Genomic DNA, 15422 nt, shown 5'->3' on the forward strand with positions numbered 1-15422 from the left:
ACAAAAAGAAAATGGAAAAGAAAAAAAAAAAGGACAAGGGATAAAAGGAAAAATGAAAGGGAAAGAAAAAGAAAAAAAAAGAAAAAGGAAAAAAGATTAACTGTGTAAGAAAAAGGTATTGAAGGAATAGACTGGAACAGAATAGATTATTTCAATTTAAAAGGACATAGAACAATTATTTTGTCCAACTGCCTGACCAATCCAGGGTTGACTAAGTAAAACCACATTGGTAAGGGCATTGTCCAAGTGTCTCTTAAATATGGATAGGTTTGGGGTATCAACCACCTCTCTAGAAAGTGCATTCCACTGTTTGACCACTCTCTGGATAAAGAAATGTTTCTTAATGTCCCATCTAAACCTCTCCTGGTGCAGTTTTGAACCAGTCCCACGCATCCTATTCAGACATGCTGTTGCAAATTGCAAAGTTCTGGTCCTTTAAAAGCCAAACAAAACATAGGGGACAACATCCTACAAATCCATCGGATGATGAAGCCATACATTTACAAGGCATTTACTCTTATTTAATCTACTTTTTATTTTTCAGACATCCCCAAAAGTAAACTAATTTTTAGATGTTTACCAAAAAAAAAAAAAAGGTTTCAAAATCTGTCTGCAATAATAAATGCAGCAAAGAAGGAGGCTGATTAAACTCTAAGGGGAGAGTTAAGACTATTCTTTTCGCTTGCTGCTGCATATTTAGGAAATAAATAATTTATTTCTTTGAATTTTTAGTACATTAAGCTATAATATTTGAAATTACAAGCATCTATTAAAAGATCTGTCTTGAGTAATTTATATGCCCGGCTGTGTCTGATTTAAAACTTTCTATATTTGGAAATATGCCCTTAAAAATAGACAGATAGTGAAATATTTTGTAGAATACCTGCATTTAGAACATGGTCAGGTCAGCTAAAAATGTTCAGTATTATAACATAAAAATTTTACTGTGAATACTTCTTATAGGTAACTCCCTAGAGGCAGAAAATGTAATATAAATCAGCTGAATCTATACATAGTTACAGAATCCAACACGGGAATTAACTGTTATACATTTACTGATTAAACAATTTATTTGTTTAAATTTTCTTTGAATCCAGCAACCTACCACTGAAGTAGGAAGAATGGTATTGTATTTAATTTATTAATGGCTTAGATGAATATAAATAATTAATGAAGTCATATTCCTAGAGAAGATATCAAGTAGCAGATCATAAATTATTGTCTGAAATTCTTTTTTTTTTCTGCAGTGGAATCTTTAATTTAAGTGAGTGGAGTGTGAAATACCATTGCTAGATTCTATGACTTATGAAATTATATTAATTTTGATGTCTTCAAAATGCACATGCTCCAAACAACACTTTAATTACATGCTACACAGCTGACTGAAATTCAAAAAAATTACAAAAGAAAGGAAACTAACCACATTCTTTGCTCTGAGTTTTCAACAATAATATTTAAAAATGTTAAGATTGGCTACATTATGGAAATATATGCAAAGAAATTTCTAAATGTAAGTGATGCACATTACATTAGTTGGCCAAAGAGATTTTTTGGAATTCACATGTGTGTGGGCACAATTTTAACAATCTCTTAGAACAATGTACTGTGAAAAATACAGGTTTTTTGTGTGAGAGGTAAAAATGTCTGTAAAAAAAAGACATTTTATTTGATATTTTATTTGAATTTACAGAAAAGAGAACTTCACTTAAAAAGGCATCTCTGAATCAATAGAACATGAGAACCTAGAAGTATTGTTCCAGGCTTTGAACTTAAATGTGTGTGCTGATATCTGGGGCCTGCAGCCAATGCATTTCTGTTGGAAGGCTGTTGATTTTACTCATGTATTTTTCTTTTTGACATGTGAGGTATAACTTGCATCAGAGTAGTTGCTAACTTTCTATTGTGAATTTATAAATATATGCTATGCAGATCTGGTTTATGCACTTATATGAATTAACTTTCCTACCTCTATCTGTGTTACTATTGCAAGTTCTTGAAACTTGGTATAATGAGTATTCATGTAAGACTTTCCTTGCAATGAAATGCTGGAAATGTTGACCCCAAAACACATCATTTAACATCGTTCATATCCTGAGAGGTGTATTTTGTGCCCATGCACAGTGAAGAGTTTCTGTATAGTCAGGGGAGCGCATTTTTTTTGTTTTTTTAAACAATTTTTGAGTTAAAAATTAGCTTTCAAAGATCTGAATGTTGAAACCCTTTCCAGCTTTTTTCAGGGCATCTTGGTAGTCTGTCAATAAAGGAGTGCCAGGGACACAAAGAGTGATGTGCTCTAGAAGAGTATTAGTTTGATCCACTTGATCACAGCTAGCGAAAAGTTAGTCAAAAAACCTTGTAAAAGTGAAGAGAACCATGTAACAGATCCAAAGATTCTTCTATTTATATTTTTCAACTCAGGCAGTATTGATAATAATAACAGAATTTGATTGTATTAACTGCACAGGAATAAAGGATAAAGACATAGGTATTTCACCTTTTTCTCAATTTTTTTTTTTTTTGCCTCACCCTTATCAGGTGTTTTAGGAGCATCACTGCTGCACTACTAAAGCCCCCTCTTAATTTAATTCTGCAATTTTCTGCAGCTCAGCAACAGAGAACCATTAGAGAAATGACAAGCCTTAATTTCTTCTATGCACCATATCTATATACTGCTTTCCATTTTGTACTTCTTAAGAGCTAGAAGAAATATATGGAAATTTTAAGGTTACTTACACATGCCATTTGTCATTTTCAAAATGTCAAAGGCATTACTTTGCATGTATCTCCACATACCCAGAGTTTGTCTGGCATATACGAACAGGATACTCCTCATCTGCCACATAAAGGCAGATGATCTGAAAGGTGCATGCTCAGTAGATCTATTCATATGGAATCAGTTCCAAATATTCACTTGTCAGCCATCTATGTGCTCCAGGTTCAACACAGAAGCAATTGGCAATTCGGTAGAAAATCTGCCCAAGCCAGATGGGAACTAGCCTGCTGTCAAACATGCTAAAGAGAAACAGGAATTTAGAAAAGAAATAAGAACCTGACACACCATCCCAAAGAGATGAAGTACGATTTTTCCAAAAGATGATTTCAACTATGTTGCTTTCCTTCCAACTGGAAAGTAGAAAATTAAAAGGAAAAAAAGAAGGGGGGGGGGGGGGGGAGGGGGAAGCCAAGAAAAGTAGCTTCACAGAGCATTAAGGCTTTAACATAAAGTGTCTAAAAGCTACATTTCTAACCTTTCATGTGGTTCACTTCACATTAGAAAAGATGTTAATAAATATTCATTATGGAAAATAGCATTGTCAGTTAATATTACTGTGACTTACATATGAATGTTGACCATAGGAAATTCACATTAACTGTATTTCAGTACGACATAAAAACTAGATTGCTGGGTAGTCCGGGTTTTCTTGAAAAAAATGCTACAATTTTTGTTTGATAGGATGACTATAAGCATTTGGATGTATCATAAATAATCAGGAGCTCATGGCAATGATAAATTTAGGCCCATCTGGGCTTTCTCCAAGAACAACCCAAATTTCAAACAAGCATGGTGATGAAATGAGAAAGTGTAACTACTGAAAATTATAATAAACACTTCAGATTATCTGTAATGGAAAGCATAAGTTGCCCTGCACACCCAAATGGTTTGTTCTCCCTCCCTCCTTCTCTCCTACTCTTCCTTTGTTAATTTTCTCTTTGTGTCTTTTCACTCTTCTTCTTCCCTTCTTCACTCCCCTTATTCCTCCATTGAACATCAGTATTGGATGATGAGGTGAATGCTCCCGCAAAGACAAATTCCAACCACTAAATGACACTTATGTGCGTTTCTAATAGATAACCATGGAATGTACATATCGTATTAGAATGTGATAGATATTAGAAAGCAACTATACACCACGTTGACAATTATATGTAAATAATTTTCCTTTCAAACAGAGTCACTGATGAAGAACACAGACCTAGCAAAATAATGCCTCCTGATAAAACATGCCAGAATAAAGCAAATAAAAATCCCTTGCATGTGGATCTTCAAACTTGAAGATAGAAAAAATAAGCCAACAAATGTTCTGTAGCAGAGCAACTGTTATGGGTTTGGTTACAAAGGTATAAACAATATTGCAGAGAGAAAACAAAACAAACACAACCCATTACAAAGTTCTCCCTTATCTGCTCCAAAGTATCTATAAGAGAGATCCAAAATTTGCTATAAAGTATCCAAAGTTGCTATAAGAGGTCTCATTCCAAGTCTGTTGTTCACTCTTCATTAGAAAACAAGTATCCTAGTGTATAAAAAACTTTGATTTAAAAACTTACATCATTAGAATCAATTATTGTATGCATAATTTACCAAATTCACTCACCCTAGTTTATATTTCACTGCTGCAAAGATACCATACAGAATTCTGTTTTGCACCTATTTCAAGCATCACTGTATCTTGTTGATATTAAAGATGTGCGCTGATTCTGATGATCCTATTTTGCACCAAAAGTACATTGTTTCCAACTTCCTTCCTCAAAAGTTACATTTTAACAATCTAAACTTTCTTCACTTCACTTATGCTTTTAGAGAAAATAAAATAATAATGTAAATTCATATTTTCTGTCTCCATTTTTTGGGGGAAGGATTTTATATCCATGTTCTCCCTGATCCATGGATCCATGAACCCTGATCCATTAGGGTTTTTTTGTCCTAATCTTGTGCAACTTTCTTTCTCTAAATTTAAAATATCAACATCATGATCAGAGAGCTTTTACGGCAGTACTCTAAACTGGCGCTATATTTTCTTGGTTGCATCTTCCAGGTAATTATCTTGTCATAAATTGATAGCATATTCTTCTGTTAGGAAAGCTTTCAGCTGTTCTTCTTGTAGCTGCTTAAAGGCAAGCAAACTATGTTCTCACTAATTATTATTCTGTTGTCTTCAGAATAATCAAGATATGTTGCACCTACTTCCTTTGGTGCTGCTTTCCAAAAGTAACCATATCCTTTCTACCAAAGTCAACATAAGACCTGCAACATCTGTATCCTACAAATTTAAACTTTATGAGCAAAGACTTCTAAATTTCAAGCTACTATTCCAGGAGATAAGACGTATTTTTGGCAAATTTTGCAGATGACATCTGTATCTTCCCAACAGCATGCCTGTAACACCCTATGAAATTTAAAAAGGACAAGTGCTGGATTCTGCACCTGGGATGGGGCAATCCTAGCTGTGTGTAATGACTAGGGAAAAAGGCTGAAGAGCAGCACTGCCGAAAGACCTGGGGGCCCTGGTCCATGGCAAGTGGAACATGAGCCAGCAGTGCCCTGGCAGTGAGGAGGGCCAACCCTGCCCTGGAGGACATCAGGCACAGCATGGCCAGCCTGGCAAGGGAGGGGATTGTCCCGCTCTGCTCTGAGCTGGGGTGGCCTCACCTCAGTGCTGGGGTCAGTTTTGGGCATTGCAGTATAACACATTAAACCATTAAAGTGGTTTAGTGCAAATGAGGGCCACAAAGATGGTGAAGGGTATTAAGCAGAAGCTTTATGAGGAGCAGCTGAGGTCGCTTGGTCTGTTCAGCCTGGAAGAGACTGAGGGGAGACCTTACTGCAGTTACACCTTCCTTTTGAGGGGAAGAAACAGGACAGGTACCAATCTCTTCACTGTGGTGACTAGTGAAAGGCTAGAAAAAATATGAAGCTGAGTCAGGGGACGTTTAGGTTTGATGTCAGGAAATGGTTCTCTACCCAGAGGATGGTTGGACACAGGAACAGGCTCCCCAAGGAAGTGGTCACAGCATCAAGCCTGTCTGACTTCAAGAAGTGTTTGGGCAATGCTCTCAGGCACAGGGTGTGATTTTTAGAGTGTCCTATTCAGGGTTGTGAGTTGGACTCAATGATCCTGATGGGTCTCTTCCAACATAGCATATTCTGTGATTCTGTGATTGTAAAAACACAAGTAGTTCTGTATTGTTCTTGGAGATGAGTTGCTTCTCAAATAGGAAAAAGCCATAACATATTCTATGTGTGTGAAGCCATTACACTGCAGTTTTCCAAGCACTTGACAAGTTACTTGTAGGATTATTAACTCTAAAAAGATATTACTGAGTTGCATGTCTATAAACTTCTTTCACAGTCATTAAATAATGATGTAATCTACTTCTATAGATATAACCATGTCATAAGTTCTTTTAAAGTCTCCAGAATTACTTTTTCCTGTAGAAATGAGATTAGCTATAATGCATGAGAATATTTTGCATTATCCACTGCTCTGTAATACTTTTTAGCTTCCATAAAGCAAAATATTTAATAAAACTATTCTGACAGACACCATGGAAATGCTTCTTCATAAGGATTCCTTTCAAATGTATGTGCAAACTATGCATCATTCTAGCAGAGGCTGCACAATCCCTTTCCCCTGAGACTGTGCACCTAATACACAGAATATAAACCCATTATAAATGTCAGCTCTCTCAACAGCATTTTATAGATACTGCTGAAATATTGGATTAATCTCTTATTCTTAGCTGTTCTGGGAAAGCCCCAGATGTTGTTTTGTTCTACCTTCATTTCTTTTGTGAAAATTTTTACTTTACGTCCTATTTTACATTCTGTTCTATTTCCACTTATGAAGCTGTCATCTTTTTTTCAGATCTTTCTTCAACTTCTTTTGTTAAGTTTAACACTGTTTCAGCTCTTATTTTACCTCCTTTGGTGATTGCAGATTCCTGCAGGTATGTCCTCTATTTCTTTTATCTTGACTCAAGACAACTGTCAGCTCACATATCCCCTTGTACAACACTACTATTTCTCTTGACATAGACAATTTGTTGTTGCTTGGAATCTTGTGGATGAATAAGACCTGAATAATGCTCTGATATGACTCAAAGTTAGTGAAGAAATAGTGCCCACTGTCCCCATATAAAGTAGGGAACAAAGACCAACAGAGAGTTTACTCAACTTCCTTGCCTCTTTACATTCAACTTTTCTTCTCCTAAACTTAAACTCCAATCAGTTCCTGGATTTAGCATTGTTTCAAAGCTGCTTTCTCTGGTGTTTATGATGCTTCTCTGACTTAACACATAAATAGAACAATTTCTAGAGTGTTTTTGTCTCTCTGATTCCTGTCAGCTTGGCATTTCAATATTCACTTAAATTTCTGGGACATGCCTCAGATGCTTCACAAATTTGCATGCGGATTATTCAAAGATTATAAACTATCCCTAAAATATGATTTTGCCCATACTAAACTGAAATGGAAGGTAGGTTTTATCCTCAAAATAACAAAAGGGCATATAAATAAGAAAATATAAGATGCCAAAAAGACCAGCAGGACTGAAGTCCAGTCCATTCTGTCACTTGCACGTCTATAGAACATATTCAGCAATACAAGAGCCACAATAGAACAGGGTGGAAAAATTGGTATGAATCAAACTAGATTCCTAACAACTAACTATTAAAAGACAGAATGAGCAGAATCATAATTTCTTCAGCAGGTGTCCATTAAATAGAAAACTACTGAAATAATGACAATTGCAAAGATGTTATTGAAGTAATATATTCAACATATAGGCAAATCTGTATTTGATAATACTAGGTACCTCTTTGTCCAAGATATGCCAGTAATCTTTATTTCTTAAAATTCTATGTGCTTGATTTGTACTACTGGACACAACTTTCCCATTACAATGATGTAACATATGTTATTAACACAGATAAAAACAGTACCAAACTTAAGACCTATCTCAGAAAAATAAAAGTATATCTGCATAAATCACAAAATGATAAATTATTGTTCAAAATGAAGTTTAAATAAATATTTGCCTGAGAAATAAGTCAGCAGAACAACTTTACAATGTTAAGTAGAATAATTGTGCGGTACTCACAACTTTTGTGTCACACCGTTTTTGTTCCCATCTGTTCTGAAATCTAATCCCACATCTTCACCTCATGTCCTTGACAAAATCACTGCACTCAATGGGTACTCATTTCTTGCTGAATCCCATTCTGTGGATTCTAGGAGCCAAGCTACAGCCAAGCTAACACCTGTAGTTGGACTGTAATCTTGCAACTAAAGTTTTATACTTAGTAAAAAGCAGCTGACCAGGAAAAGTCTTAAAGGATTGGAATTGCCAAGCCAGTATGCAAACCATATCCCACAAGGCTAAATCAATATTTGTTTTGTTTTGTGGCACGGTATGGAATCTTTCCTCCTCTTTTAGCAATCTCAGCGATTAACCCTCTCACTTTAAAAGAATCAGCCCCATTTGCTAATGTAAGTCTTCCACTAATAGGACTTCATTCTCTGAACACAGAGATAAACATCTTTAAAACTTTTTTTTATAAAATAAAGTTCTGTGAAAAGTACTTTTGCTGCTATTGTTGTTGAACATATGGAAGGCACCAAGTAAGACAAATTTATCATATGAAAATATCAAACCATTTATAAAGTAACTACTGTTTTGTTTGGAAAATACAACAAAATCCATAAACTCACAAAATATGTATTGTGCCTGGTTGGGAAAAAGAAAATAAAGGTGAATGCTGGGAACGTAGAGAAAGGAACAGTGTATAGGATATTTCCCATACTGCTGCAGCAGGAACTAAGATTAATGAACAGAGAACAAGTGGTTGACATATCACCTACCCATGGGAGTTCCAACGCCGTAACCTTTGGAGTCTATCAGGCCTCCAATCTGTGTAAGGTTACAGTTCCTCTGTGTGACAAACTCAATGGTTGTCGACTCCATTAAAAATGCGTAGTCAGAGGTAAGCACGCGTTGGATACCTTCTTCATTACTTTTGACAAGTACTGACTGCCTCCTGCTGCTCATGAAGGCCCACATCTTGTCATAAGTGGAGATTTTGGATTTCTGAAAGGCAAATATTAAATGCAATATGAATAAGAATAATATGCTTATACGAGTGAAAGCAAACTCTCAATTTGCACATTGATCTCCTCTCGGATTTTACTGTGTCAGGTTTTACCAAGGCAATTTTCTAAGGATTCCTGTGCCTTTCATCTCAGCTGTACTTCTCATCTTCACCATGTGAAAATAAACAACTGGACACTTTATCAAATGTGAAATATCTGTTGTTTATCTCTTTTTATTGTTTCTATGTTTTTTATGCAGAAGGAAGGCCTACAAGTAATTCAGGTCAGTGGAAAACTATTAAGTATTTAACTCTAACAAAGATAATCAACTATGTTGTTGAATTTTGTGGGAGAATATGTGGATTCTGGTACAAGTGAAATAGTGAAATTTTGCTGTTATTTCAATCACTCAACTGAACAGTTCTGAAAACCTAATGCACAGCATGGCAATCTGAAGTAATCAAAGCACTTACAGATGGCAGTGTGCGGAGAAAACAGTTGTGAAGGAGAGGTTCATGAAGATAGCATTTTATCTATTGTACATGACAAAAATACTTGGAGAAAGACTTTAAGTAAGAGATAATATCACCCTCTGGTCATGATAAGGCTAGTTTGCCTTGCAGAAATGGACTTCTGGAAGTCCTAAAAATGAATATGTGTTTTCTGATTTAATATTTCTAGAATACAAAGAACTGCTGTGGTAGGAAGGGAATCAGTAATTTGGGACAAAGGAGTCATAGTTTGGAAGAAATTGTTGCTGTGCAACTACAGAGGAGTTGCTTCCTTTTTTTCACCTGAGCTGGTTTAAAAAGAAGGTAATTACCTTCTCTCATTTTTGTAAAACACAGTGCTTAAGAGATCGTAATGACTGGACAAACTGAAGTTATTAGAAATACTGAACATTTTATAACCCATTTGTCCCATCTGTTTAATAACACTGCAAACTCGAGATGTATCAAAAATTTCTCTGTAATGTTAAATTTTGCCTAACAAATAAAATGTAGAAATATCATGTAAACACTAGTATTATCAGACTTTTTAAGGTGTCTTTCCTCTTTTAATGTGAGTCTTAAATATATTTCTGCCATCAGCTCTGGAAGAAATATTAAACAAAGATTGACACTACAATCATTTCTCAAATTCAGATGATTGGCAGTCAGAATTTCTCGCCCAAAAGAGAATTAGCAGTGTATTGGAATGAAAAGAACATTTATTTAGGAAAAAAGAGATTACTTTGTCCCCCTACTGATACAACCCAAGAATTCTTTTGCTATGCCTGGAGACTTAGCAAATCAAGCATTTGAACTAAGTTTAGTGTCAATGCCAAAACTGAAGACTTTAAAGGCTCTGCATTATGTAAATTGTTATTGTATTGAACATAATGTGGGCCAGAGTGCAAAAGATTTTAGCAACAATGAAAGAAGAAGACATTTTTCTTCAAAATATTCTGTGAACATAGAGAATGCAGAATAGAGATGACCAAATAGATAGGGTCTCTCCTCATACTGCTTGTATTTTGAAATCAAATAAACCTTGCTAGCATTTAGTGTTACACTGTAGCATAATATACTTGAAGAAATGCACATCAGCTCTGTAGAAATCTAAGTTAATGTGCAATACAGACAGGTTGGAAATAATTTTTTTTTCATTATTTGCAAAATTTTACTGAGTACCCTTATTTAATTCTTTTATCATACAGTCTTTACCCCAGTAAATATTTTAGCTACTATAAATAATCTGAGCAATATAGGCAGAGAAAATAATTTTAGTAAATGCTTAGATGCACATTGCTGACATGTAGTAGGGGAAGGAAAAGAAAAAGACAAATGGGATACAACAAAAAAAGTAGAGAAGGAACTGTAATGCGTATGTATTTTACTATTTTTGTTGAGAAAAAAACAAACTTCGGGATGAAAAAATAATAGCAAGGGGAATGGTTGCTTTCTACTCAATCACTAGAACATGTGAAAAGAAATACAATATCCTTTAAAGGACGAAGTGTTCATATTATGATGACTGATTTAATCAGCTAGGATGAAACCACTGCTACTATTGAAAAGACAAGAAAGAAGGTCATCAACAAAATCAGAGAAACCTCCTGCAGAGGACAGCTCATTTACTGGAATAATTAAAATGAAACAAAAACATTAAAAGAGTCTGATTAATGATTAATTAAGAAGAGGAGACAAAACCGTGAATACTAGTGCACATGGCTCACCACTGTAAAGTTGACAAGGGTAACAGAAAGTGCACAAATGTGAATGCTTTTGCACTACTTTCTTCCACCCCTAAAAGCTGAAATTATGCCAAGGAATAATGCCACTCTACTTCTGAACCCTTTGTTTTTGCAGTTTTTTTAATGCGCAAGAGATTTTTTTTTTCAATTTGAAATTATGCAACCTTCTTCATTTGATTTAGGAATATATATTACCACAAATAGTTGTCCTGTGTTTGCCAAAATACTCAGCAGACTCATTGTGAAAATCAAGAAGTCAGAACAATGAAAAGCATCAGGAGCCCAGTTGACATTGAATTAAAGATAATGACACTCCAACATGCTTCCTGTTGTTATGACTGTATCATTCATACTGTGAGAAGCAGATGCTGCAATTTACATTGTTTCCACCTTCTTTCACTGTGTGCAAATCAATCTGGCTAATCAACCTATATACTCCATCAATTAAGTGTATTATTTTATCCTGTGTTAGTTAACCATATTGTTTCATCTAGCTGGAAATCACTGTTGGGACATCCAACCTAACTTGAAATCACCCAGAAATGATGCTTGTATAAGATGACTTGTGGTGACATGATTTACCATGCTTGTGTTACCTCAGGAGTGCTGAAGACAAGGTAGAGTAGTAAGAAAGCTGCCTATGCCTTCAATTTAACTGGAAGAAAAAAGAGAACTAACTCATAGGAAAGCTGGAAATGAAAAAATTAAGCAAATCTAGAAACTTATTTCAGCATCAAACATGATGCATGAAATGGTAGTTCTCAAATGACATTCAGAGAATACCATCAGTGTCATACTCAGCATTCATGAATTAAACATCATTGGAAAGAAGATAACTGTGCTCGTCAGGGACCACAACTGGAACCATGGCGAAGGCTCTAAGTTAGTCATAGTCTAATGCTATGTAAAATATGGCTCTGGAAACAGAATGAGTCATTGTCAGTAATGTTTTACTTACTGCTCCATCCTGGAGCTCTGACTTGGAAAGAAATACTTGTCAGCAGGACTCTGGGCCACAAGATTAGAAAAATATCAGAATGTTGAAAATATGACAGAATAAGCAAGGATCAAAGTACATGGAAGCAAACCTCATGATACAAGTCAAGAGTGGATAAATGCACAGTAAAAATGTGCCAGATTAATAATGACATTTCTCTACAAAGGAAAAATTACAGATCCATTAATGGAGATTTTTATTTTAATGATAGCTTACAACTTCTTTCCTGGCTTCTAAAAGCATTTAAGTGCCACAGAAAATGCTTCAACTTTGCTTTCACCCATGCAATATTTAAAATCAAAAGAGTCTGTAGTAAGTAAGGAAAGACTGAAGGTAATTAAGATTAAATTGTGAGAAAAAAAAAATGTCATCAACCCAGTTCTGATATATTTTATGAAAGCACTCTCCACCACATGAGAATTAAATCATCACAGTCATTATGTGAGGGAAAAAACCCAGAGACGGTGCCCTACTACAGTATTTTCTATTCATGATGCTGAGTATAACTGCTTTGTGACTTTTGTTTTCCTGTGCATTGCATGCTTAGTGGACATAAGTCACTTTTCTTAAGGTGGATTCGTGGATTTTTTTAAAGCCAAAGGAACAATGCCCATTCATTCTGACCTTATGTAATGGACAAACTATGAAATGCCACCTCTGAATGACTTCACCAAGCTCATCACTTATGCATCTGCACTGACAAAAATATGACATATGAAAAGAGATTTCAAAAAAACCAATGAGCCTTATCAAGGTGTCTAACATGGTCTCTCAGAACATCTTTGATGACAACCTGGAAGGATAGGGACTGGACAGATGGAGCAACTACAGGTGGAGAAATGGCAGAGAAAGTGGTAGTTAACATCTCAAACCAGATTAGCATCTTGTCAAGGTTTGACTATCTCAGGGGTCAGTCCTAGACCTGATACCACTCACTATTTTTACAAGCTGTTGGGAAAATGGTACCAAAAGCAGCCTTATCAAGTTTGTGGATGACACAAAACAGAGAGGAGAGGCAGAAATACTGAAAGAAGGAGCTACTGCACAGATAGGTCACAAAAGGCTTGGAAATTAGCATAACAGGAAATGCATGAGATTTAAGAAATTTAAATTCCAGTGCTGGGAAAAAGTACTCCCAAGCATCCACACTGGCTGGAAATTGGCTGGTGGGAGTGAATCTTAGCTGAAAAGGACTTATGGTCCCAAGAAGAGAGCTAACAGAATGCAAGTAAGCAGCCCATCTCTGTAGCAGGAAAGCTGACTGACTGCAGGCAATATCAACAGACTATAGCCAAGCCCAGAAATAGGGAAGTGATTAATCCACAATACCTGGCATTTGTCAAGCCACATCAAGAATGCTGTGTCCAGTTTTCGTTCTCTGAGTCCAAAGACATGTTAAAATTAGATAGTGCCCACCAAAGTGATCAGAAGATTGGAGATCTTAACTTACAAAGAAAGACTTATATAAAACGGTGTTGTTCCTAGAATGCAAGGCTTACAGATAATATAATCACCTTCTTCCATTACCTAAAGAGAATGTTAGAGAGAAGCTGAAGGTACTGTCTTCATTAGGATGTGTGGTGTCAGCATAAGAGGCAACAGCCAGCACTGATAATGAGAAATACCCTGAGTATATAAGGGAAAAATTCTTCACCATGAGAAAAACTAAGTATTGGAACATGTAGCTCAGAGAAGTCATAGAATCAACTCACTGGAAATATTTGAGACAGCTTAATAACTCAATATTCAGTAACTCCGAATAAATTAATGTTGCATGCACCCTGAATAAGTTGGTTTCAATTAGAAAATCAGATCTCCTCTAACAAGAGTACGGGACCTCTAGAGATCCCTTCCAACTTTGAGTTTTCATGGATTTCTTTGATTCCTTATCATTGTGAACTTATGTACAATAATTAAGGAGCTTCTGGAGACATTTCAAATTTTGACCTTGAACAATTTCAAGAAAACAAAAGGAAATATATAATTTCCTGTTTTGGAAAAAAAAAAAACCCACAAAATAAAAAACAAAAAACCCAAAAGAAACAAAACAAACAAACCCCAAAAGCATTGTGAATTTTTGTGGTTCATACATACAGCCAAAGGTAAACACATCATTACCCAGAAGAATGTGTTTTCCTGACTTTTTTTCCCCTTCATTCCTCTGCAGCTCAATTAGGCTCATCCCAGTTGTTTCATACATAACCCTTTGGAAATCCTGAACATGAGTATAGGAATCGAAACTTAACTGTTCATGTAGTAAGTTATTTTATTCATTCCTTATTCTTTTTTGTAAAGTTGGCATTTTGTTTTGACATATGACCTAAATCTACACAGCTGTGAAATAAACTAGAAAATACATTTCTGATGTTCTTAATAATGGCAAAAGTACTAATGTATCTCAAGAGTTTTTCTAAACATAAGAAAGCTAGATGTCAAATTTAGGTGAAACAAATATTATAGTCAATCCTCTTACTGTGCATAGACATTTTAAAATAACTGGGATATGTGTCCAGTATTTTAGGCCACAGAGAATTAGTACCATTAATAGAGAAATCAACAAAGTTAATTAATGGAATACATTTCAAATCATAGTGTGACAAGCTTAAAACTGAGAGAACAAATAGCCTAAGGTAAAGAATGCTTTAGGAATCCTGTAATTCTCCTGAAGTATTATAAATACAGCAAAACTCAAAGATAAGGCTATCAGAAAGAATTTGAACAGTAGAATAAATGAAAATAAATTGTACAGAAACATAAATACACTGTTCACCTGCCTTTAGTCTCACCAAATGGAAATTTCGTGAAGGCTGATTGCTACTGTTCAAATACCTATCAATGACTGATGATATGTTATCTCCATTGTGTACCTCATATACTTTAGTTTTTATGCAATGTATATCTGTGTACACTGATCCACCTCTTCCAGTTCTTAATATGAAACTGAACTCTTTTGAACAGTACTGTTTCCTCCAAACAACTCAATGTTTCTGAAGTGGACAACAATGATCCATTACTGGGACTTCTGAACAGTAATATAATATAAGTAATATAAGGAAATAGTGATAAATACAAGAATTAGAATAAGTGATGACACATTATTATTTTTTTTAGCTTTCCACACTTAATTTTTAACTTTCATAAACCACTGCACATCTTGCTGAAGATACTTTGTTTTAAATAGTACATTTACTTTTTTTTTTTAATGACCAAAACAATTTCCAGTTTCTCATAATACTTGGCTAATTCTACACTCCAAAACCACTATTTTTGAGGCAGCTAAAGCATTATAATTAGTGATTTTGACATAGCTGAGCACGTT

At 35.2% G+C, this 15422-nt stretch overlaps 1 protein-coding gene across 2 annotated transcripts in view; it reads right to left on the reverse strand.

Annotated features, from left to right (window-relative positions):
* GRIK2 (glutamate ionotropic receptor kainate type subunit 2) overlaps positions 1–15422 on the reverse strand; it is a 364036-nt gene that overhangs the window by 30323 nt on the left and 318291 nt on the right. For both annotated transcript variants that reach the window (XM_005518233.2, XM_088052479.1), the window contains one exon: positions 8643–8868. In XM_005518233.2, coding sequence (XP_005518290.1) covers positions 8643–8868 — 226 coding nt within the window. The remainder of the gene's footprint in view (positions 1–8642; positions 8869–15422) is intronic.

The sequence above is a fragment of the Pseudopodoces humilis genome, chromosome 3 (assembly GCF_049639895.1).
Source record: "Pseudopodoces humilis isolate 2021_Gansu_Grassland_sample_001 chromosome 3, ASM4963989v1, whole genome shotgun sequence".
Lineage (NCBI taxonomy): Eukaryota > Metazoa > Chordata > Aves > Passeriformes > Paridae > Pseudopodoces > Pseudopodoces humilis.